Raw genomic sequence first — 23066 nt, forward strand, 5'->3', positions numbered from 1 at the left:
CAGAGCAGTTACCATGACGTCCCTTTTGTCTTTGCGAATGGCTGTGCCTGCAGTAGGGTCTGCGCTAATGACAGCGGTTAGACAGGGTTCCATTGCCAAAGACAACTCACAGGACTCAAAATGACAATGCTTACACATCTGTAGTTCTTTGCAGGAAAATGGTGCAATGTAGGAACCTCACTAAGGTAAGACTTCTTCTCAGCCAAAGGCTGCCTCAGAGCAAGGAATCGGGAGAGGCCAGGCATGAACGCCAGTCGTCCCCCCTGTGAAGAGCCATCCCAGGCTGCACTCTCTCTCTCAGACCGGGGACCTCTGACTCGTGCCTGGAACACCCCAAAACCAAGGTAGCCCCAAATGGAGTCTCAACTGGGATTTCTTGTCCCTGGCTGGTCACATACGCATATTCTTGCTAGGAAACCAGCCCCCATGGCAGAGCTTTCCAGTGGTCTCACCAAGACCAAGTACAAATCATTAGTCTCACTGTTATCAATAAACAATACTGATGAGTTGGTATTACCATGCTGAAATACTTCAGACCCATGGGTTCAAAGCAACACTATCAATCAGTATGGTCATCAGTGCCCCCAGTGGTCAGTGTCCAGCAGTCACTGGTCCTTAAGCAAAGACAAGAGAAGCATATTTAACAAGCAACAATTCAGATGAGCTGAAAGGATGGACCATACTTAACTAAGACCTCAGAGGAGGCACATGAGAAGATCTTAAATGTTCTTGATGGTCTTCAGCTTAGTGTGAATGTTGTGGTGTGGTTGCCAAAAAAAGCTAATATGCACTCAGGTTGCATTAACAGGAGCATAGAATATATATGGCGGGAGGTGATAGTCCTGCACAACTCTGCTAGTCAGATGCCACCCAAACTCTTGAGCTTTGCTGCAGCCACTTGGCAGCAGTTGGGTACTGAAAAACCACAATGCCTTTGGAGGAGACAACGCTGGAAGATATGAAACGGATGCCAGATGAGTAGTGGTTAGAGGAAATGAGAATGCTGAGCCTGGAGAAAAGATGCCTTAGGGGGTGGGGTTGTTAGTTTCAGAGGGATTTCAGCCATAGAGTCAGGCTTTAGCTGATTTCAGGGTTGCTGTCCTCAACAGCCATTGTAAAACAAGCTTTGGCGTGAGGACACTTGGAGACGCATCTGAAGAGCTCTTTGCGGAACTGGTTTTTGATTTCTTGGACGGGGAGGCAGAGTGGTGTATGTGTGGCTCCTCTGTCCTCCCTTTGTGACAAGGAGAAGCAGCCAAAGGCATTTGCTTTGGCCAATTTCTCCTGGAACCATCCACTAGCAGGAATGTATCACATCGTATGGTCGGGGCATGGGGTGACAAGGCAGCCAAGATCTCGGAGTGTGGATTTCAGCTGGCGGAGGGGAAGGGTGACTCTCTGACCCAGCTGTCTCTCCAATGAGTCTGACAGCAGATTGCCACCCAGAAGTTTGCTTGGGACATCATAGAACCAGGCGTTGGACTGGGCAAATTTTCAACTCTTTGAAATTCACTTGGGGTCCCCTCACCAGCTGGCTCTGGCTGACCACTCCTTGGGCTGTGACGGGACCTCCCCCGGACCTCACCACACATGGGTCTTGGTGTATTGTATTGAGCACTGGGGACCACAATTCCAGCCCCAGTTTGGTCACCTTGCTGCTGGGAGAACTTGGGCAAGACCTTTCTCTTTTGTGATATGGTTCTTCATCTCCAAACTGGAGATGCGGATACCTGTCCTGTCAACCTCAGGGGTTGTTGGGCGGAACCTCAAGATGCCAAACATGAAGTTATTTTGGGCTATCTGGGAGCAGGGTATTATTACTGTCATTGTTGTCATCGCAATTTCCTGGTCTGCCTGGTGCAGACCAAAGTTCCTGTTCCTCTGCTACACGAGCTAGGAAGCTTTCAGCTGCCAGTGAGAGAAAATCCAATGAAAAGTGGCTTCAATAATGAGGGACAAGATTGTTTTGAGAAAGGGCAGTCCAGGCGTGCCTGATTCAGCATCTCAATAATGTCTTGAAGGACCCGGTTTCTTTCTGCCTTTCCTCTCTGCCATCAGTCTGGTGGGCATGGACCTAGGGCTTGTCACCTCATTGTGGCAAGATGGCTGCAGCCTCTCCAAATAGTACATCCTCTCCCAACAACGTTCAAAGAGAAGAAAGGGGTATGTTGCTGGCCTGTGTCCACTTATAAAAGTGAGGAGAACTTTCTCAGAAGGCCCCAGCATATATAACTCATCTCACATCTCAAGGGTTGGGCTGTATCTTAAGTCCACATCCAAATCCCTCACTGGCCAAGGGAGGTGACCACCACGGTGGGCTTAGTCTAAGCAGGATTCAACCCTTGAGGCTTGGGAGGACATGATCTCCACTGAAGAATGAGGCTGCTTAGAAGTAGGTGGATGAAGATGGAATTCTGAAAGGATGAAACAACGGTGTCTGCCCCCATCATGTGAATGTCCTGGGATGGTGGTCAGCCAGCCCCTAGCTCTACCACTATTTCCTCCCTTCTTCCCTCCTTCCCTTACCCCTCCCTCCCTTCCTGCCTCATTCATCCAACATCTGCTATGGGCCTGGTCTGGGCTACCACGGAGCAGGCACCGGGGAGTCTATGAAGATAAGACACAGCCATGGCTTTGAGGAGCTCCAGTTTAGCAGGTACCTGAGACGAATATATACCCCGATGTGAAATGGTGTCCTGAGTACCAGGCAGGATGGGGCAGGGCAGGGGACAGCTGTGGGAATCTGATGGGGGATCCAGTAAAGAAGGACATTCCAGGCAGAGGTGGTCCCGTGAGCGAAGGCCCGAAAACTCTCTGAGCTCATCATCTGCCCCATGTCCACTTTCGGCTGTGGGCGTGGCCCAGAACTCATCACTAATTCCCTGTCTGGCACAGCCAATGGTTCCAGACACATCATCAGAGAGAGCCCAGAGACCTTAACTTACATAGATCTCACGTCTGGAAAATGGGTCTACTGCTCCAAGGTTGACTGAGTGACCTGAAGGATGAGAAGGTGGATTTGACTCTCTACAGTTAGACATCACGTGGGAGGCCGGGCTTCTCACACCAGCCCCACCATCGACTCTGTGGGACCTTGAGAAAATCACACACCCCGTCTCTGAGCCTCAGTTTACACACCTGTAAAAGGAGGAAGTTGGGCTAGCTGGCTTTAGGGGCTCTTCCGCCCCTGAATTTCTCTTGGGGCCCCCAAATTGGGGTCAATATCAGCCTCTGCAAACTGGGCTTTGGGTGTCTCACAGCCCTCTGCCACCTGTCCAGCCCTGAGGAAATAAAGTCAGACTGGGGATAGGGGAGAAGGCCCTGGAGAGACAGCCTGGGATGCCCAAACAATAGGATCACGGGCCCAGAGGATGTGCCTCCTGTAGAGGGTCTTAGGAGCTTCCCTGGCCTCAGCCTTCCTTCCTCTTGATGGAGTGATTGTTTCTGGGGTCTTGGCAGCTGCCAGGCCAGAGTGACATGGCCCCACAGGCAGAGCCAGAGCCCTAGGAGACAGGCGGGCCATGGCAACAGCCAGCACTGGCTCCAGCCACCTCCCCTGGGGAGAGGGCCTGGACTGGCATTGCCTGGAGGGGGCAGAGGGAGGGGACACTATTGAAGGCTGCCTCTTTCTCTGGCATGGAGCTCAGTTCAATTCACTGGACTGAAATGCTTCATCCCACGTGCTGGGAATATAGCAGTGAGTGGGACAGAGCACGACGAACTTCTCTGAAGCTCCTAAAACTGGGCCTGCCAAGTGGCACGTGCCCAAGAAATATTTGTTGAGGAGTGAGGGTCATGACGTAGGAGAGAGCAGGTGGCAGAGGGCGCTAACTTGGTCTCATCTGGAGAACTTTACTCTCACTCATGTATTCCTCCCTCCCTTCCTTCCTTCCTTCCTTCCTACCGTCCGTCATTCACTCAGCAGGTCTGGAGTGCTTCCTATGTGCCAGGCACTGTGCTTCATGCGTGCTCACAGCAGGGAGCACGGCTTGTATCTGCCTGTGAACAGTGCCCAGCCCAGGGCCTGATGCCCAGCAGCATCTCCCGATTGGCTGCGTGACCCTGGAATGAACGACTCTGTTATCAGACGTTGTGTTGTGTGCACACATCCTATGCTGCCTGCTGCACGGGGCCCAAACGTGAAAGAAAGACCTGTCCCAGTGTGCCCAGTAGAGCAGGGCATCGGGAGATCCGGGGACTCATACATGGGACCCGAGTTCCCCTCCCAGCTCTGCAGGACCAGTCCAACAAGTGTGATTCGAGGCAAGACTTTCAGTGTTATCTGTCTGTCTGTCTCCTCGCTGGCCTCCTCCAACATACGACTGGAGAGCAGGAAGCATAGCCCAGCACACAGTGGGTCCTCAGAAAAAGCTTGGTGGATAAATCGATGGGAATCGATACCCGGGCAGGGTGCAACCCTCTCTTCTGCAGGCTGATTCATCTACTGATTCGTTCACAAACACTTATTTAGCTCCTGCTAAGTGTCTGCCATTAAGGCTGTCGGGACCAACAGTTTCTCTGAAGGCAGGTGTGCCTCAGAGGGCAAGGGGTCCACAGCTGATCTGCTTTGGCAGGGAGTAAACTAGGTGGCCCTTGAAGGTCCCCGCCAGGCCAGGAATGCCTATCCTTCTGCTTTGTCCCTGAAACTTCTATGTGGGCCAAGTAGTCACTATCCATCCAGTTCCCAGTCTCATCGCCTTCTGCCCCACACAGATGGCCTGTTTTGGCTGGCTGGTGAGCGCCCCATCCCTTTCACAGGGTGAGCAACGGCTCAGCGTCTTCTGCACCCAACTTCCATCAAAAAGGTGCCCAGTCACTGGTGCTGTGCCAGGAACCCACTTGGCAGAAGGGCTGGGTGTGAGGAGGCAGCAGAGGCAGCTAACAAGGTCCCTTCCCAAGAATTCTCATCCGTGTCCATGTCTCCTCTTTCCAGCTGACCATGAACTCCTGGAAGGCCATGAGCTTCATTTCCCTCCCAACCTAGAAGAACGCAGTTAGCCCTCAATAATTACGTACTGAGTTGGATTTATTGTTGAACAACAGCCTCATACCCCCAGGCTGCAAGGGTCTAGGCAGCTGATGAGGTTCGATGCACCCACTTTACAGGTGGAGAGAGCGAGGCTCTGGAAGAGCACACCATCCATCATTACCGGCTCTGAGGAGTTTCCCAGGGGTCTTTTGGGCTGCCTTCAGTGGAGCAGGGCTCCCCGGGGCTCACCATTGCATAGCCACATTTGGGAGTGAGATTTGGAAAGACCTTGGAGCTCAGCCCCTGGCCTGCTGCCCGACCTTTGAGGAAATGCATCCTCCCGCCTGGAAATGTCTTTGTGGCCAGGGAGTCGTGCAGCATCCCCACAGGCTGCAGAGGGGAGAACTGCATAGCTGCTCTACTGGGCCACCTGACTCCTCCTTCAAAACTTGCCTGAAATCTCCTCCGTCCTCCTGGCCTTTTTGTAACTCTTCCGCTTGAGCTGTCTTCCCCCATGGCTGCATGTTTATCCAACACACCCTTCAGGATCCAAAGGCCACCTCAGCCTGGGAGTCTTCCTTGGTTTCTCTCAGTTCCTTAGTCTGCTTGACAATTCACTTCACCTGTAACTCTCTGACAGCATCCATCACATTCTCCTTGTGTTATCTCTATGTGATTGCAGGAGCTTCTCTGTGACACGGTGGAGTCTGATGTCCCCCATCCAGGCTCTCCTCCCTGCCCCAAGTTGCTGTGCATGTCTTCTGTCCACATGACAAATGTGCCTGTGCCCAGAAAGCAGGAGTGTGTGCAAATTTTTCTGTCCTCACTCTCTTAGTGGCAGACTCTCTCCCCTAGCTTTCTACAGGGGTTTGCACACAGTCGGAGTTCAAGAAATTCACTTAAATTATTAATGGTTTGAGCATCTATTGCGGCCCAGACTCCATGCTGGGTGTGCAAGCTCTGTGGGGACACAGAGCTGGATCTGACAAGGACATGTGATGTGTGCTACAATATGGGTGTGGGCAGAGCTTGGAGGTGCACCTAGAAGGACAAAGAGTCTGTGAACAGGCAAAGGGGGGTGGGTGGAGGGAGGAGACAGCACGGACAAGGCCTTGAACTAGCGGGCTTGTCCAGAGCCTGGGTCCAGGCATCGGAGTGGAGCTCACAGGCAGGACCTGAACCATCTGCTGAGAACCTCTTAAAAGCTCGAGTTGAATGATCACGCTCAGCTGCAGAAGACAGGAGACTCCTGGGGTTCAAATCCCACCTCCACCACCTAACAGCTTAGCGATCTCTGGAAAGTTACTTAACCTTTGAGAATCTCAGCTTTCTCATCTGAACATAACAGGCCTCCCATAAATGGTGGCACTTAGCATAGTGCCGAGGAAAGCGAGGATGCAAAATAATAGGGGTGCCAAAAACCCCTCAAGAATGGAGTTTTACATCTAAGGAGGTGCCCCAAAAACCCCCAAGTAATCAAGATACATATTTTAGTGCCACACTTTAAAAATGTCAAAATTAATGCAAAAAAAAATCCACAATGAACAAAATATCAAAAATGTAAATAAAGATGGGATCGGCCTAGCACAGAGCATGCACCTCCAAAAACATCACCTGTGATTGGACTGCGAGTTCTCAACCTTCAAAAGCCGTGGAATTCTGAAAACTTGAGGAACCTCGTGGCCCCTCTCCCGCAGAAGAATGCACAAACTGCAAAAATTTGTGCAGTTTTGGGTGTTCCTGCACTCCCCGAGGCTCGTCCGCGTGGAGGTGGAGAACGCGGGCTCACTGTGGGCGTGCGGAGTGCGGAGAGGATCCACGCGCCGTCCAGCCGCCTGCGGCTTCCCCAGCACCACGCTGGGCCTCCCTCCTGGCAGCCATGGGTGCTCTGCCCCCTGCAGGAAGCAGCGCACAGCTATGCGGCTCCTTTTTCTTTCTTGCTTGGCTGCACATTCCCCCCACCCCACCCCTTTGGCTTGGGACTTTTCCTAAAGTTTGCTGAAACCAGACACCTTGCTCCACCGAGCCCGCGTGCAGCCACGGTTTAAAAGGCCGCCTTCAGCGCCCCCTCCCCGCCCCCAGCGGAGACTTCAAAAGGCCCGGCGGGCGCCGCGGGCCCAGCACCTATGAGCCGCCCCCCGCGCCCGGAGCCCGCGTCGGAGTCCGAGGACGCAGAGCGGCCGAAGTTCGAGCGCAGGCGGATCCGGCCGGCGGCGCAGCCCCGCGCGCCCATGCCCCTCCCGGCGCCCCTGCGCTCCGAGCGCCCGCGCCCAGTTTAGGGAAGGGGACCCCGCACCCCCGCCCCCGCGCCCGCGCCCGGGGCTGCGGGGACCCATGAATACAAATGCCGTTAGGCGCCCGAGGAAGGACCGACCGTCCAGCCTCGCATCTAGGGACCCAGTAAGTGCCCCGGGGCTCCTGGGGTGCTGGGGTTAGCGGTGTGTGTGCGTAAAGGTGCGCGGGTATGGGAAGGAGACTAGATGTGCTCGGAATGAGTGCGTTTGTGTACGCGTGCGATGGGCACTAGCGGAGAGCTGTGTGCAAGTGGGGGGTGCGCGCGTGTGTGCACTTGGGGTGTGTGTGGGGGGTTTGTGTGCACGTGAAGGTGTGTGAGAGGTATGCGCGCTGGTGTGTACGTTGCGGGAGATCTGGCTAGGCTAGGCTAGTGTGCATTTGTGTGCGTGTAAGCAGTAGTGTGCATGCGTCTGCGTATGTGGAGTCTGGGTGTGCGTCCGAGCCCATATACCCCGGGATGTGTTTATGTGAGCCCAGGAGGAGTACGTGGTTGTGCTTGCGTGTGAATGAGTGTGAGCGTGTGTCTGAGTTTTGGGTAAGTGTGGATGTGTGTGGGAGTGTGTGTGCGCACCAGTGAACAAGTCGTGGAGGTGGAGGCGGAGGGGGTTCTAATGCGCGGGCTGGGACTGGGTGGTGGGTGTGCGAATTTGCCTGGTGTTTGCGGCCGTGTCAGGGTGTGCGGTTCTGCGCTCCAGCGTAGGGTCTGAGGGAGTAGGGGGAAGGTCAATCTCCCATTTCTTACCAAACGGAGAGGGAAGAGAGAGGAGGGTGACCAACATTTAACAAGCCCACCCACTACGTGCCCAGGAAAGTCTGTGCTCCGCGGCGCTCCTGGGAGGAAAATAGGGGTGTGTGTGTGTGTGTGCATGTGTGGTAGGACAGTGGTTGTCGTTGTCGTGGGAGTCTGGACACTGCGTCCTGGTCCCAGATCTCTCCTTGGAACTCCGGCTTCCTTTCAGCAGTAGTCTGTCCCCTTTCTCCCTCGATCTCCACCCCCCAACTCGGGGACGCGCAGTCTCACAGCTAGAAGTCCGGAATCTCCGAACTGTGCTGGTCCCGCTGTGCAGTCTTGGCCAACTCTTTGCTCTCTGTGAATTTCAGTTTCCCCATCTTTACGGGGGGTGGAGTTGGGGGGAGTGGGGGTGTCTCGGCGGGGCCGTCGTGGGCCGGCGGGGGCTGCGTCCCCGGCTGCGGCCGGCAGGGGGCAGCAAGGGGCAGCAGAGGGCGGCCCGGCGCGGGGAGGAGAGAAGGTGGAGAGCCACCGCGGGCCGAGACTTTAAATCGCCTTCATTTCCCCCAAATCCTTCCTTTTCCTCTCCTCCCCCAGGCCGGCGGGGAGGCAGCTTCCACCGCCCTCCGCGCGCCCTCGCCCGGCCTTGCTCTGTCTCCGGGGACCGCCAGCAGCCCGCCTCCAAAAGTTTGATCATTTTTTTTTTTTCCTGCTTCTTCTTCCTTTTCGGTGGAAGCAGAAAAAGAGCGAGGCAGGGGCGAGCGCGGCGCCGGGACTCCTGGGACCATGGGCCTGGCGCGGGCGCCCGCGGGGCCCCGGCCGCGCTGCCTGCCTGCTCGGGCGCCCCTGGGCGCGGGGCTGCGCTGGGGGCGCGGGGGCCGCGCGCTCTGAGCCGGCCTGGCGCGGCAGGGCGGGGGGCTGGCGGCCCCATGGGGCGCGCCCACACTTGCCCCCGGGGCTCGGGAGCATGAAGTAGGGGCCCGCCATGGGAGCGGGATCGGCGCGGGGGCCCCGAGGCACAGCGGCGGCGGCGGCGGCGCGCGGGGGGTGAGTACGAGTGCGGGGACCCCCCTCTCCAGCTTCCTGCTGTTCCAGCCTCGGGGAGGGCTGGGGTTCCCCGCCGCGCGGGACGCTTCCAGGGGAACGTCAGCTTCCTGCCCCTTCCTGCGCCCCTGCGTGGCGGGCCGCCAGGGGTTAACGCGGGCCGCGCCCCCGGCCCGGCGAGGGTTGGCGAGGCTGCCCGCGCTGCCCCGCCTGGCCGGGCTGCCCGATCGCGTTGGGGCGGGGGCCGCGCTAGCCCCGGGGTCGAGATTGGGGGTGGGTGGTGGCGCCTGGAGCGGCCGGCGGGGGGCGGAGGGGGGCTCTTGGGATGTTTGCGGGAGGAGGGGTCTCGGTTTCTGGCTGGCTCGGTGTGTTCCGGTGTCTCCAGGTCGCTAGCCTGTAAGTCTCAGTTTCTGTCTGTTCTTTTGAAACTGTCCACAAGTTTCTCGGTCTCCGGGTCTCGGCTTCTGCTCCTCTCGCAGTGTCTGTGTGTCTTTGCACGTCCCCTGTTTCTGGAAATCGCCGCGCGTGTGTCAGTCTGTTTGGGTCTGTGTGTCTCAGGGTTTCTCTGCTTCTCTGGGGAGGGGGTCTCAGTTCCTGTCGCTTTGCGTGTGTGAGAGAGAAAAAGTGAGAGCTAGCATGTCAGAGCAGAAAGGGCCCTGGGAGAGCACCAAGTCGAACCCCTCATTGTACGGATGGCGGAACCGAGGGCCAGAGAGGGCCCCGGAATCTCCAAGGTGGGGCTGCCGCAGAGCTGGGACCCAGAGGCTCTGACTCCCAGCCTGTGGAGTGGGAGTTGTAAGTGTGAGCATGTGCGAGAGCCAGTCACCGAGTGTGGGTGTGTGTGGGAGTGAGCGGGATGGGAGCAGCCCCTTAGGGCCCTATGGGCTGCGGCTCATGCTCACTGTCCGGAGAAGCACAGACCTCGCTCCCTTTCCATCCTGCCCCCAGGAACGGTGGACATTCCCTAGAGGCTGGTCAGGGCTGTGGCCCCGCCCCACCCCACATGCCCTGCCCCTTCTGTGCTGGAATCAGGGGGATGCTGCCCCCCCTTTCTTTCCCATGTCTTGGAAAAAGCTGGCTGGTTGAGATTCCCCCACCCCCCACCACAACACACACACACACACACACACACACACACACACACACACACACACTGCACCAGTAAGCACACTGCTGACTCATTTTCTCCAGAAGACCCTGTGCCAGGGCAGATGCCAGCGGCTGGGTAGGAGTGTGGTGCCAGGCGAGCACCCCACAGTGGGGCCCAAGCTTTGGGCACATGGGCCTCGTGCTGCTCTGAGGCCCGGCCTCTGCCTTCCCCTGTCTTGCTGCCTCCCTCGTCTCTGCAGTGACCCTGATCCTGTGCCCTCTGGCCCCGGCCTGCCTTCCGGCTTTGCTCCTGCACACCTCTGCCAGACCAGGCTCCGTGACACTGTGTATGGAGCACATCCCAGGCCCGTCTTTCCTTTCCTTTGCTCCTGGACTCAGAACGCTCCCCTCCTCATGCTTCCACGTGCCCCACTGTCTCTCAAGGCTCAGCTTAACAGCGATCCGCTCCCCGAGGGGTGCCCTGGAGGGGGCCTGTCCGCTCTGTCCCTCTCTGAGCCCACTCCCCCTGTTATGTTGTTGGCATATTCTCTTCCCCCGTTTCTGCATCCAGGGATCCTCTTGATACCCCAGAACCTGGTGTGGCACGTGGAAATGCCTTATCAGTTGGTGGGGTAAGACTGAAGCAAGGCACTCATAGCCTCGCCCCCGTGGGAGGCAGGTTGCAGGGCAGAAAGAGCCTGGCAGTCAGGCAGTTTGAATCCTGACTCTGCCCTGCAAGCCTGGGCCAGCCTCGTTCTTCTTATCCTCAAAACGGGCATCTTAATTCCCAGCTAGCAGGGTATTGTGAAGGGGACCGTGCTTGTAAAGGACTAGAATAGTCCCTGGTATGTAGTAAGTGCTCAATAAATGGCAGCTGTTATTTATATTATTATTCACTTCATCTTGAATGGATGTGTGAGTCAACTGGAAAATCCTGGGCTGCATCCTGTCCAGACAGATGACCTGTCTGTGTTCCCATGGAAGAGGATAGAAGAGGTGTAAGGTGTGAAGAAAGGAGCCTGGGCATGGCTGTCTGGGGACACGAGGCCTGGCCAGTCCCTGGAGGCAGGCGGACCAGGCCCACCCACCTTTGCTGTTCTGTGGTCCTCTGGCCAGCATCCTTCCCAGCGTACCCCGTGGGAGCACGGCCAAGCCCGGGGTCCCCAGGGCTGCTTTGCTTGTGAGTTTCAGCGCCCTGGGTCTCCGCTCTGAGCTCTCAGTGGATGTTAAAGCCGGTGTGAGTCTCTGAGATCCTGTGGGTTCCCAGGTAACAAGGATGGAGGAAACGACACGGAAACCAGCTGCAGGTCCTGGCAGCCTAGGGGTCCAGGAATAACTGTATTTGGCAGAGAGCTTTTTGCAGGGAAAAGGAACCCCTGGGTTCCCTTCTTGGGGGGCTGTGTGGCTGGGCTGTGTCTCCAAGTTCAGGCTCCCTAAGCGGGGCTCCCGTTTCGGCTGCCTCCTGCCCTCTCTGGCCCCTGTGCTCTGGTCTTCCCGACATCCTGGAGCCCTGGGTTTGCCGAGCCAAGGCCCACAAGTCAGCGGTGAAAACAGAAGTCTGGAAGAACAAAGCTCTGAGCCAGCACAGGCACTAAACGTTATTAGCAGTAGCCTAAACAGGATTGGAACGGGAGCAAAAGAATCGGCAGGGCCTCCCTCTGGGAGCCAACTTTCCAGGCCCGGAGCTCGCTTAGATGGCTTGCTGGCGCCCCAGGCTGCCTCTCTGTGCCTGTTGGTGCAGGCTGGGACTCTGGTCTCTGGCAAGTAGGAAGTCCCTGTAAGTCTCCAGTTTCTTTCCGTGAGAGACAAGTCCAGCGAAAAGGACCGTCTGCTAACTGGTGGAGGCAGATGATGTGGGGGTCACTGACGCGCTGTGTGGCTTTGGGCAAGTCGCCCTCTCTGGGCCTCAGTTGCCCATCTCGACTATAGGACCAGAATCTGGCCTCTAGATGACCTCGAAGGACCTTCTCCCATTCTATACTCCCGCACTCTCCTTTGGCAGTTTATGGTCAGGTGCACAGAGAATCCAGCTCCTAGGGGGTCAGTTGCGTTTGTGGACGTGAGTGAATGGGGGACAAATACTTTTATAACAGGCCTTTGGGGCTGAAATTCTCAAGTTAGAAACCATGGTGTTAGCTTAACTGAAGAGAAGGTTCTGATCCTATCTCTCCTTTGAGTCTTCTTTCTCCTTATCTTTAGGGATTAAAAATATACCCCCCTAATTTCCCCTCTTATTCTCTACAGAGTGGTCACCTGGGCATGACCCCAGCAGGACAAATTGACCAGAAGGACACGTGTGCTTCTCGCCCCTTCTTCTCTCCACTTGGCCTCTCTTTATTAGCTTAGGAAGCATCCTGTGGAGGGTGGATGCGACGTAACACAGACAGAGATCTCAAGGAGGGCTGGTGCCTGGGAAGGACGAGGGAGGGAGGGTGGGAAGAAATGGAACAGAGGCTAGTGAGGTTGCAGGAACACTGGGAAGCGAGGAGCAGTGTCTTCTGAGGAGGCAGTCTTAGGAAAAATGAGTTCCCCAGTCCTCTAAGTTCGGGAACTGCTGAAGGACAGAAAGTGCGGTCAATTTCCTTATTGCAGGACTTCTCAGAGCCTTTGGTGCACAGTTGTGCTTTGGCAACTGCCAAGACTGGGATGTAGGAGACAGCTCCTCCCCAGTAGGTCTGGCCACCGTTTTCTGCAGTATCTACCTGGTGGATGTACAAAAAAGTGCTGAAGAATTATGACCCCAGAGCCGGCCTAGGGTGGCCTTGAGGAAGTACCTGCCTTCCGAAGCCTCAGTTTTCGTCAGTTCAGACAAGCTGCCCATCATTTCTTTTCAGAGCTGCTGAGGCTGCCTTCAAGTGGGCAGGTCACACCGGAGGGGTCAGCCTCTGCTCTTGTCCTGGGGCAACGCAGGGGCAGCTGGGCACTCTGACCTTTAGTCGCTGCTGGTGGGGAGCTGGTGGCGAGGCCCGGGGTGGCGGGGAGGGCTGGCTGCACGAGAAAGGCACTCTCGCAGCAGCGACAGCAGCCAGGAGAGATGAGGAGGGACCGAGGACTAGCCAGGAGCAGCCCTGGAAGCAGTCAGAGCGGGGCGGGCCTGCCGGAGTTACGGTTGGGAAGGCCCTTTTTAAAGGCCAGAGTCCAGTAAAGCAGGTTGTCTTCATTCCTTCTGCAGAAATGCACTGAACACTTCCCATGTGCCTGCCGGGCGCTGAGAAGACAAGGGTCAATAAGACAGATGTGGTCCCTGCCCTTCAAGGACGTAGGACTAGAAGGGGAAACAGGAAAAGAGACAGTGAGATGCCTGCTGTGGTGGTGGACATGCAGTGGGCTGTGGGAGGTGACACCCAAGCTGGAATCTAATGTGTGTGTGGGAACTGACCAGGCAAGAGTGATGTCTAGATAACAGGAGCAGCATGTGCAAAGGCCCTGAGGCTGGAGAAGGCTTTTCAGGGACCACTGTTAGCATCTGAGTGCTGTTTCAGCTAGTTTGCCTTATGCTTAAGGCAGCAGGCTACAAGCAACTGACCCAACTCAACATGGCTTAAACAATAAGGGGAGCTATTGCCTCCCCTATCAAGAGGTCCAAAGGAAAAGCAGTAATAGGATTGGCTAATTCAGCATCTCAAGTGTCATCAAACACCCATTATTTTTCCATTTTGTCATCCTCACGTGCTCATGGGGCTTGTTACCTCATGTGCACAAAATGGCTGCAGCAGCAGCACATCCTCACTCAACCACATACAAAGGTTAGAAGAAAACCTCTCTGTCCCTTTGAAACACTTCCTCAGGGGCCCTGACAGGCATCCTTCACATGTCCCTGGCCACATTTGGGTCACATATGCATGCCTAAACCAGTCACTGGCATGGCAAATGAAATTCCCAGGATCTGCTTAGACTTGCTAGATTCATCCAGTGTCCTCTGAAGCCCAGGTCTCCCTGAACAAGCAGGAAGGGGGGCGTGGCTGTGTGGGTAACCACCAGTGTCTTCCCCAGTGTCCAGGTCAGGATTACTATTGATCCTAATTGCAATGAAACTGGAGCGTTGCTGTTCAATCAGCGGGTGTGAGCTTGTTTTCCAAGGCGCCCAGGGAGCTGGGAAGATCCCAGACATCAAGCCCGGCGGACGGGTTTCCTGGATTACGTGATTCCCCAGAAGCACACCATCCTCGCTTTCCTCTTGGAAAAGGATCCCGGGCCTGTGTGTCCCAGCCTTATCCCTCAGCACCCGCCTGTCGAGGCTCTCGCCTGCCTCCCCGCCGGCCGTCTCTGGCCGCGTGCCGCCCTCCCCTTTGCCCGCTCGCGGATCAGATGCCCCGGGTGGCTTCGGGTGTCTCTGGTGGCTGCTCCCACAGGAAGGTGAAATCGGATCGCCGCCTCTGCCCATCTTGGCAAGAGCCACTGAGCAGAGCGTTAACCCTTCCGGGCCCCAGAGTACAGGGCAGCAGGCACCGTCTAAGGAGGACTTCTGGGGCTGGCGCCAGGCCAAGCCCTTGACATGCATGAGCTCGCTTAATCCTCACGCCTGGCCTTCGAGATAGGGAGTGTCAGCCGCGTTGCAGAGGGCTCAAGGGGGCTGAGTGACTCATCCAGGGTCACACAGCTGGGAAGCAAGGGCGCTAGGTTTGCACCTGGGTCTGCCTGACTCCCCGTCATCATCTCTCTTCGCTCCTCCCGTTTTCCGTCAGTGTAAAGGCAGGGAGGCAGCTTGCTCAGCACACACTGCTCCTGGTTGGGGGGTCTTCTCACGCTCCCTGCCTTGGGTCTGGAGAGTGAGTTCTGATCCCCGGTCTCCAGTCTTCCAGTCTGGTCTTCCCGATGACCTTTCAGCCCTGGCTCTGCCGCCCATGGGGCCTCAAGGTCTTGAGGCCATAGTACAGATGGGGAGGCTGAGGCCCAGAAAGGGGGAGGGGCTGGCCCCTTGTTGCCCAGTGAGTCGGCAGCAGATTTTGCGCTGGCCCCTGGGTCTCCTGACACCCAGGGCAGGGCTTCCTACCCACTGTTTCCTGCCCCGTGACCTTGGTTTATTGATCTGTAAATGGCAAGGTTGTATGTGCTGTGTAAGCAGGTCCTGACCCGGAGGCTGCGCCTGGAGACCTGGGAGCGTGGGCTGCACTGATGGGGTCCTAGAGCCTGCCTCCCACCCCCCCCCCGAGGCTGGGATGGGACTGGGGCTGGGGGATCCGCTCCTCACCCCCAGCCGGATCTGGGCCCGAGGGCGGAGGCTGATGCTGCGTCTGCTTGTGTCTCCCGGTCTCTAGGGGGTTTCTCTTCACCTGGATCTTAGTCTCGTTTGCCTGTCACCTGGCCTCCACCCAAGGAGCTCCTGAAGGTAATGCTCCCTTCGCTTTGTCCAGGGGGAGACAAGGGAGGACAGAGGGACCTGAGAACGCGGGGGTGGGAGACATCCGTGCCCCTAATTGGAACTCAGTGCCTCAGTTTTCTCGTCAATAGAATGGAGCCCATGGCTGGCAAATCCTCTCTGGGCTTGAAAGAATCATATTTGATGTTTTCTAAGGGAGAGGAAGGGCTCAGTGCAGAGAGGTGGAAGGGTGACCCTTTCGTTCCCATTGGGGCAGAATTTGAGTAAGTCACGTGGGGTCAGTGAGCCTCAGTTGTCTCTATTTGTCAATGGGTACTCCAAGAACGGCTGAGAGGAGACACTGAGGCCACAGCTCTCATTGCACAAGCCTGTGATTTGCCCTCTTCTTTGCATGACTCTCGCTCCCCCCCATCCCCGAGGAGCTGTCCAGGGGGCCAGGGCTGCGGTGGGCTGGCTGCACAGCTGCCCGTGGAAACTGAAACCTCTCCCACATCTGTTTGTCGAGCAGCCACAATGCCTCTTAAAATAGCGGCCGTGCCCCCTCCTCCACGCCTGGCCAGTGTGCTGGGGCGGGCAGCCGGGCACTCCCGGGGCCCCTGTGGCCTGACCTGGCCGCTGGGCAGGGATTGGACCCCTGGGAGGGGAGGGCCGTGCCTGGAAGAGAGTCCCGCTGCCTGGCAACATTTTGTGCAAATGTCATATTTTCCATGCTTGCCGTTTCCCCCACAAAGTAGGTGAACAGCTGTCCAGAGTCCTGAGTCAGGCACTGGGGGGTGGGGGTGGGGAGAGGCCCGAACTGTATGGAGCCAGGTTTATGTAATAAAGGCATCTTGCTGCGGCCAGCTGGCTGGCTCCTTCCATCTTGGCGTTGGGCTGTGTTCATTCCTCTGTCCCCTAGCTCCTCGCCCCTGATGGGATGCTGGCTGTGTCTCCATCCCGTTTTCCAACCAGTCGGTGGAGGGGCTCCAGCGCGGGATAGCATAGTGGCTGAGAACGAAGACCCTGGAGCCAGACGGCCTGGGTTCAAACCCCGGCTGTGCCTTTTATTATAAGCTGCGTGACCTTGGGCAAGTTATTATAGCTAACTTTTCTAACCCCATGTATAAAGTGGGGATAATAAACAGTACTTGCTTCATAGGTGATTGAGAGAATCAAGCAAGATAATGCATGTAAGGCACTCGAGACATAGTAGGTGCTCAATAAATATTAGTATTTATTATTGTTGTTAATTCTGTTATGTATTTGAGAAGTTTGGGCAAGAATAGCCCTGCCCTATGTCCTGTGGAGCACACAGTAGTCAGAGGCTTCTGGAAGTGCAGTGATGACCACCTCTACCAGCTACAGGGACCCGAGTTTGGGGCTTTGTCTCTGACCCGTAGACAGTTTGCAGGGGAGGCCTGGAGACTGGCTGGTGTCACCTTTGAAACCCAGCTGGAGAGGACGATGAGGGGAACCTCATCTATGCCGCCTGGCCTGGCCGCTTGTCATTGCCCCTGGGCAGTGCTGGGGTCTGTAAGCTGCAGTGTGCAGGGACACGTGTGTGCAGGCCTGGGGGCCTCCTGGGGATTGCTGAGGTGGGACAAGGCAGAGGTGGCTTCCTGCCCTTACCTCGTCCCCCACAAGTTGTTTATAGGGAGTAGTATTTTGTGATAGGAAGAGGTTTTCAGTGATTAAAGCATCTAAAATACATTACAACTAAGAGAATCCTTAAGCAGTGGTTTATTTAACTCAGGACCTGGGGACAGACAGACGAGGGAGAAAGGAGAAATTTGAAGTGAAATGAAGGCCCTTGGGTCTGAGGGAGGAATAAGGGTCTTCAAGCCAAGCCCACCAAAAACAGCAGCCTGCAGGCAGGGAAACTGAGGCCCAGGAGAGACTTTCCCAGAGGTCCCCGGAGCAGGGCGTGGGGAAGGACGATGAGGAAGACTGCCATTTCATCTCCCAACAACCCTATGATGCAGGCTGTCTGCGTGGCCCCGTTTACAGTGGAGGGAACCGAGGCCCGGAGCCTAGGCTCACGAGTGGTCTTGTCCGGCTCCAAGGTCTGGGCTTCTGAGTCCAGAGCCTGCTGTGGAACCCTTATGCTGCCGTGTTGCCAGCACCCAGGTTCTCAGTTTATCTGTCCGTCCATCCATCTGTCCATCCACCTCTCAGTGGCCACCTGAGGGCCACTAAGTGCTTAGGGCTGCATCCAGCCCAGTGCACACCCCTGGCACCAGGCGGTGAGGGAGAGAGCATTCCACACTCGGGCTAGGTTGCTGAGGGTCTTGGGGAGGGGCCTGAGGACCTGACCCAGACCCCGGTTCCGGAGGCAGCCGCTCCTTTCCTGCCGAGGAGGCGCTCTGGAGCCAGCTTCTGCGGACGCTGGCAGCTCAGCCAATGAAGGAGGTCGGACGACCTGGCGAGCGCAAGGTCAGCAAGCCTTTCCATAAACACCCTGGAAGCCCTCCTTTTGCTCTGGCAAGCCCTGCCGACGTAATTACTGGGCGGATGTGACCTGGCCAGACCACGGTCAGATGTCCACACGCTGCGCCAGAGGACAGAGGTTATGGGGACGCCTTGATGACTTCCTCTACTCGCTCCAAAGCCACCCAGGGAGGAGGGGAGTCGTTGGCTATGTCCTCCCCGTCCTGGGCAGATAGCAGCTCCCCCAGCCTGCTCTGGCCAGAGAGACCTCAGGGAGTGGGAAGGGGAAGGGGTAGGTTCCTAAAGGTGGTGAGACCAGTCGGGCCCCCTGGACATCCTTACAAAGCTCTGGTGACATGTCTGTTCCTGTCACCGTGCTCCCTCGCTTGTGAGACTGCTTCGTGGAGGTGATGGCTTTCGAGGCAGAGACAAGGGGAAACAAGCCATGTCGGGCAGCCTCAAATACTCTTCACACTAGCATTTGGTGGTTACCATTATGTCTAGCATTAATAGCTATCGTTTGAAAGTGCTTGTTTTGTGCCAGGCACTTTTTTTCAAGTGAATGAGAAGGTTGTTCTGAATTTGGTGCTGCCATGATCCCCTTTAATAGATGGGAAAACTGAGGCACCAAAGTCACAGGGCTGGTGGGTGGTGGAGCTAGGATTTGAAGTCAGGAAGCCTGGCTCCAGAGTTGGTGTTTTTAACCATTATATGCAAGATCACGCAGCCAGACAAGGGATTGGTTCCGACTCTGCATTCTCTGCCACAGCCGTGCGGCAGCGGGTGGACCATCCTCCCCATCTGTGCACCTGGCGGGGTCTGGGGCTGGCGCAGGCCCTGACCGTGCCCTCTCGCCCTGCCCTCCCTCTCCAGATGTGGACGTCCTTCAGCGGCTGGGCCTCAGCTGGACGAAGGCAGCGGGCGGCCGGAGCCCCCCGCCCCCGGGGGTCATTCCGTTCCAGTCGGGCTTCATCTTCACGCAGCGGGCCCGGCTCCAGGCCCCCACGGCCGCTGTCATTCCTGCCACCCTGGGCGCAGAGCTGGCGCTGGTGCTGAGCCTCTGCTCCCACCGGGTCAACCATGCCTTCCTCTTCGCCGTCCGCAGCCGGAAGCATAAGCTGCAGCTGGGCCTGCAGTTCCTCCCCGGCAAGACCGTGGTCCACCTGGGACCCCGGCGCTCCGTGGCCTTCGACCTCGACGTGCACGACGGGCGCTGGCACCACCTGGCCCTGGAGCTCCGTGGCCGCACGGTCACCCTGGTGACGGCCTGCGGGCAGCGCCGGGTGTCTGTCCCATTGCCCTTCCGCAGGGACCCAGCGCTCGACCCCGAAGGCTCCTTCCTCTTTGGGAAGATGAGCCCCCACGCTGTCCAGTTTGAAGGTGCCCTGTGCCAGTTCAGCATCTACCCTGTGACGCAGGTCGCTCACAATTACTGTGCCCACCTGAGAAAGCTGTGTGGACAGGCTGACGTGTACCGGCCCCAGCTGGGACCCCCTCCTCCCACGAGACTCTGGCGCGGCCGTCGCCTTCCAGACCGACCTTGCTCTGCCGGGCCTGGAGAACCTGACCACTGCCACTCCAGCCCTGGGGTCACGGCCAGCAGGCAGGGGGCCCAGGGTGACTGTGGTGCCCACCACCCCCTCCAAGCCCCTAAGGACTAGCACCATAGACCCGCAGCAGCATGTCGCAGTGGGGGGCCCAGCCTGGACCCCACCGCCACCTGCCAAGCTGTCAGCCAGTGAAGCGCTTCCTCCTGTGTCCCCAGCCTCGCCTGCCGGCTCCTCCAGATCTGTCCAGCCGTTGCGGAAGAACACAGCCACCAAAATCCCCAAAAGTCCCCAAACCAAGCCTTCAGCCCGGTCTCCTTCCGTTGCCCCTGTCAAAAGACCCCACCCCACCCGGCAGGCAGCTCCACCTTCCTTCACACAGTCGGCCCCTCCCACTAAGAAGCCAGTGCTACCCACGCCCCACCCAGCTCCTGCCAGAGGCTCCCGTCCCACAGTGAGGCCGATCCAGAGGAACCCCGTAACGCCCAGACCTCCACCACCCAGCGCCCGGCCCCCACGGCCCGCCACGGGCTCCTCCAAAAAGCCCTTTCCCCCAGTGGTCCAGACTGAGGCCAACATGAGCAGTCGGGCCAGTGAGCCGGCCCCTGCCCGCACCAGCACGTACAGACCTCCCCAACCCACTGCTCTGCCCCCACCACTCGCCCCCAGTCCTGGCTCTACCAGGACCCCTCAGCCACCAGCCGCGGTGGTGCCTCCCACCCTTGCTCCTGGTTCAGCCCCCACCGGAAGCAAAAAATCCACTGGATCGGGAGCCACAAGGAAAGCCAGACCCAAGAACAGCCCCCGGAAGCCCGTCCCCCTCAGACCCGGGAAGGCAGCCAGGGATGTCCCGTTGAACGATCCGACAACCGGGCCGAGCCCCAGACCGCCCCGGCCCAGCCTGCAGACCGCCCCGGTCCCGGCGTTGGCCCCAGTGCAATTCCTGTCCTCCAGCCCCCAGCCTGTGAGCAGTGGCTATTCGTTCTTCCACCTGGCAGGACCCACGCCTTTCCCGCTGCTGATGGGACCTCCGGGGCCCAAGGGAGACTGTGGTTTGCCGGTAAGATTGGGTGGGGTCCGCACGTTGCTTGGAGCTCAAGTGGGTGGTGGGGGCAGTTGGGTTAAGCGGTTGCTCCTGGTAAGAGCAGAGGAAGAGAACAACCTAGAGCCAGGAGCTGGTATGGGCAGCCTCGACTCGAACCCGGGTCCCCCACTCCGCCACCTCTACTGTGTTCAGGACTGCGCATCCCACTCCGGATTCGTGAGCCACCGGGGCAGACTCAGGTCTGGTGGCCGCCCCCAGGTGAAGAGCATCCTGGGCTTTGGTTGGCCCAGGCCCCAGGTCATTCGCTAACCCAACTGTCAAGGTCCAGTGGCTTAAGGAAAACCATTAACTGACTGGCCCCAGGTCAGCTCTCCTGACTCTTGGAGCGGAGCCTCTGGCCCCTCAGCTTGTCTGGGAGTTTTGGACAAAGGGCGCACATGGGTAGTTCTGGATGTTTTGTTTGGCACATGTTGCATTGTTTAAAAATATTTAAGCTACTCATATTTTAAAAAATGTGAGAGATTCCATATAAAAGACCTGGTGACCAGCCTCTCTTGGAAAGTGGAAAAATGCAGCGGCCCGTGGGCTGCAGCCGGGTCAGGGCTGCCCCCGAGACAGGACAGGCCCGCTCCTGTCTGCCACGGTCCCCACGTATCCTGATTGGGTCCTCCAGCCCGGTCTTTTCACCCGTTTATGTCGCCTGCCTGCCTCTTGTAGGCATGTAATTTGTGGCCCCTGGTAGAGGAGTTTGGGGTGAGGAGAGTCAGATTGGTCCTGAGCAGCCAAGGAAGGGAGAAAGAACGTTCCACGTGCAGGAGGTGGCCTCAGGGTCGATGCTTCTGCCGTGCCTGGGACTGTCTCCAGGGGCAACGACCTTTCTGCAGCTGGAGGCCAATTCCTCCGGGTGGGGAATGATGGGATAGAGTTTCCAGAAAGCTCGGGCCTCTGTGCTCTAGCCTTGGAGATGACCACTGTGTGGTCTCCCCCAGGCTCTGTGTTTGAGGGTAAGCTCCCTTCAATGGGGAGACAGTGGCAGATGCTGGGAATTCCCAGGCCGTACAAACACATTTAATGAGTTTTAATAATCATTAGGAATAATATTTATTCAGGCTGTCTCCAAGGGGACGGAGAGCTCGTTTTTATTATAACCATATTGTAGAACTTATGGAAATGGTATGCATTGCTGTGCAATTATGTCAACGTGTGCTCAAGTCCCCACGTTCTGAAATTGGCAGGGTAGAGAGTTGGGAGCCGAGGAAAAGGGGAGGGAGGTACCCTGTTCACCCCTCCAGGCTCCCCAGCCCGACTCACGCACCCGGTGCCCTGGGCCCTGGGCCCTGACAGTTCAGCTCTCCAAGCTGCACGGGTGCTGGCTCACTGGCTGTGAGGTCGAAGAGGGGTGAATTGCCCCCCTCTGACAGGGAGGTGAGGTTTGGGGTCTCCACCCTGCCAAGTGGATGAGGCCCACCCTGCCTCCCAAGGGGTGTGTGGTGTGGAGACAGGACGGCTGTGTCCAAGCCAGCAGAACTGAGCGAGAGCGTTTTTTTCCGGCGTAGAGTCTGCCTTTGGGCCTGTCAGATGCCTGAGCCACATACTTTCCTCTGGGATCTGATGATGTGGGTCAGCGGGAGGTGAGGCCTCCTGCCAGATCTGCTCCTCGAGCTTCCTTATGATCAAAGAAGGTCCAGGAATCGACCTGTTTGGTCGACAGATGCTTAGGGATCATTCAGTTCAACCCTTCTCATTGGGCACACGAGGAGCCTGGAGACTGTCCAGAGAGGGCCAGGACTTGCCCAAAGCCACACAGCACACAGGAGTCAGAGTTGAAGTTTACGCCCCAGCTCCAGACTCCAGCACATTCCATCCCACCCCTGAGTGTCCACTCTGAGAGCCTCGGACTCAGGGCCGAGAGGCTGGTGGCTTCAGAGATGTGTTAGACCCTGTCCTCCTCCTCAAAAGAAGAGCTCACATCTGAAGAATCTTCTGTTTCTATACCCATCACGTTCATGAGCTCCTTCCACATGCGTGGCATCTCCCTTTAGGACCGCACGGCCACGGGTGCAGGAGGGCGGGATGTGTGTGCTAATCGCAGCTCTACAGATGAGGGGATGGGTTGGAGGAACGAATGATTGGCCAAGGGCACCCAGCATCTTCCTGCAGGAGCTGGGATGCACCTCTGGGTCCCTGACTTCAGGCGAGGACCAAGGCTCTTGCTGCTTCTTCCACCCTGAGCAGATGAGGACATCCATCTGCTTGGGTGGCATCCTGCCTCATGCCCCACACCATCCCCTAGTCCCGTCCTTCCCCAGCTTGGAACCTAGCCTCACTCCAATAGGAGCCAAGAAGCTTCTAGAAGCTTTATCCAGTCCGCCGTGTGGCAGGTGGCAAGCTGGTCATTTGTATTTCACCAGATACCAGAAATTACATAATCAAAGTGGCATCTTTGAGCAACAGTGACAAGAACTCGTGTTCCTTCTGTCCTCTCTTATCCGCCCCCAACCGCCATATACATGCAGGCTCTAATCCAGCAGAGCAGAAGCCGTGCTGCCTGGGGCACGGGGCTTAACTGTCCCCAGCCTGGGGACAAGCAGACCTGGGTTCAAATCCTGACTCCGCCCCTT

At 57.3% G+C, this 23066-nt stretch overlaps 1 protein-coding gene across 1 annotated transcript in view; it reads left to right on the plus strand.

The window, feature by feature from the left end:
- The first annotated feature begins 7266 nt into the window (after nt 1–7266).
- COL27A1 (collagen type XXVII alpha 1 chain) overlaps nt 7267–23066 on the plus strand; it is a 147901-nt gene continuing 132101 nt past the window's right edge. The window contains 4 exon segments of the mRNA XM_058523857.1: nt 7267–7369; nt 15386–15456; nt 18727–19343; nt 19345–20460. Of these exon segments, the coding sequence (XP_058379840.1) occupies nt 7314–7369; nt 15386–15456; nt 18727–19343; nt 19345–20460 (1860 nt within the window). The 5' untranslated portion in view covers nt 7267–7313.

This window comes from Diceros bicornis, chromosome 28 (assembly GCF_020826845.1).
Source record: "Diceros bicornis minor isolate mBicDic1 chromosome 28, mDicBic1.mat.cur, whole genome shotgun sequence".
NCBI lineage: Eukaryota > Metazoa > Chordata > Mammalia > Perissodactyla > Rhinocerotidae > Diceros > Diceros bicornis.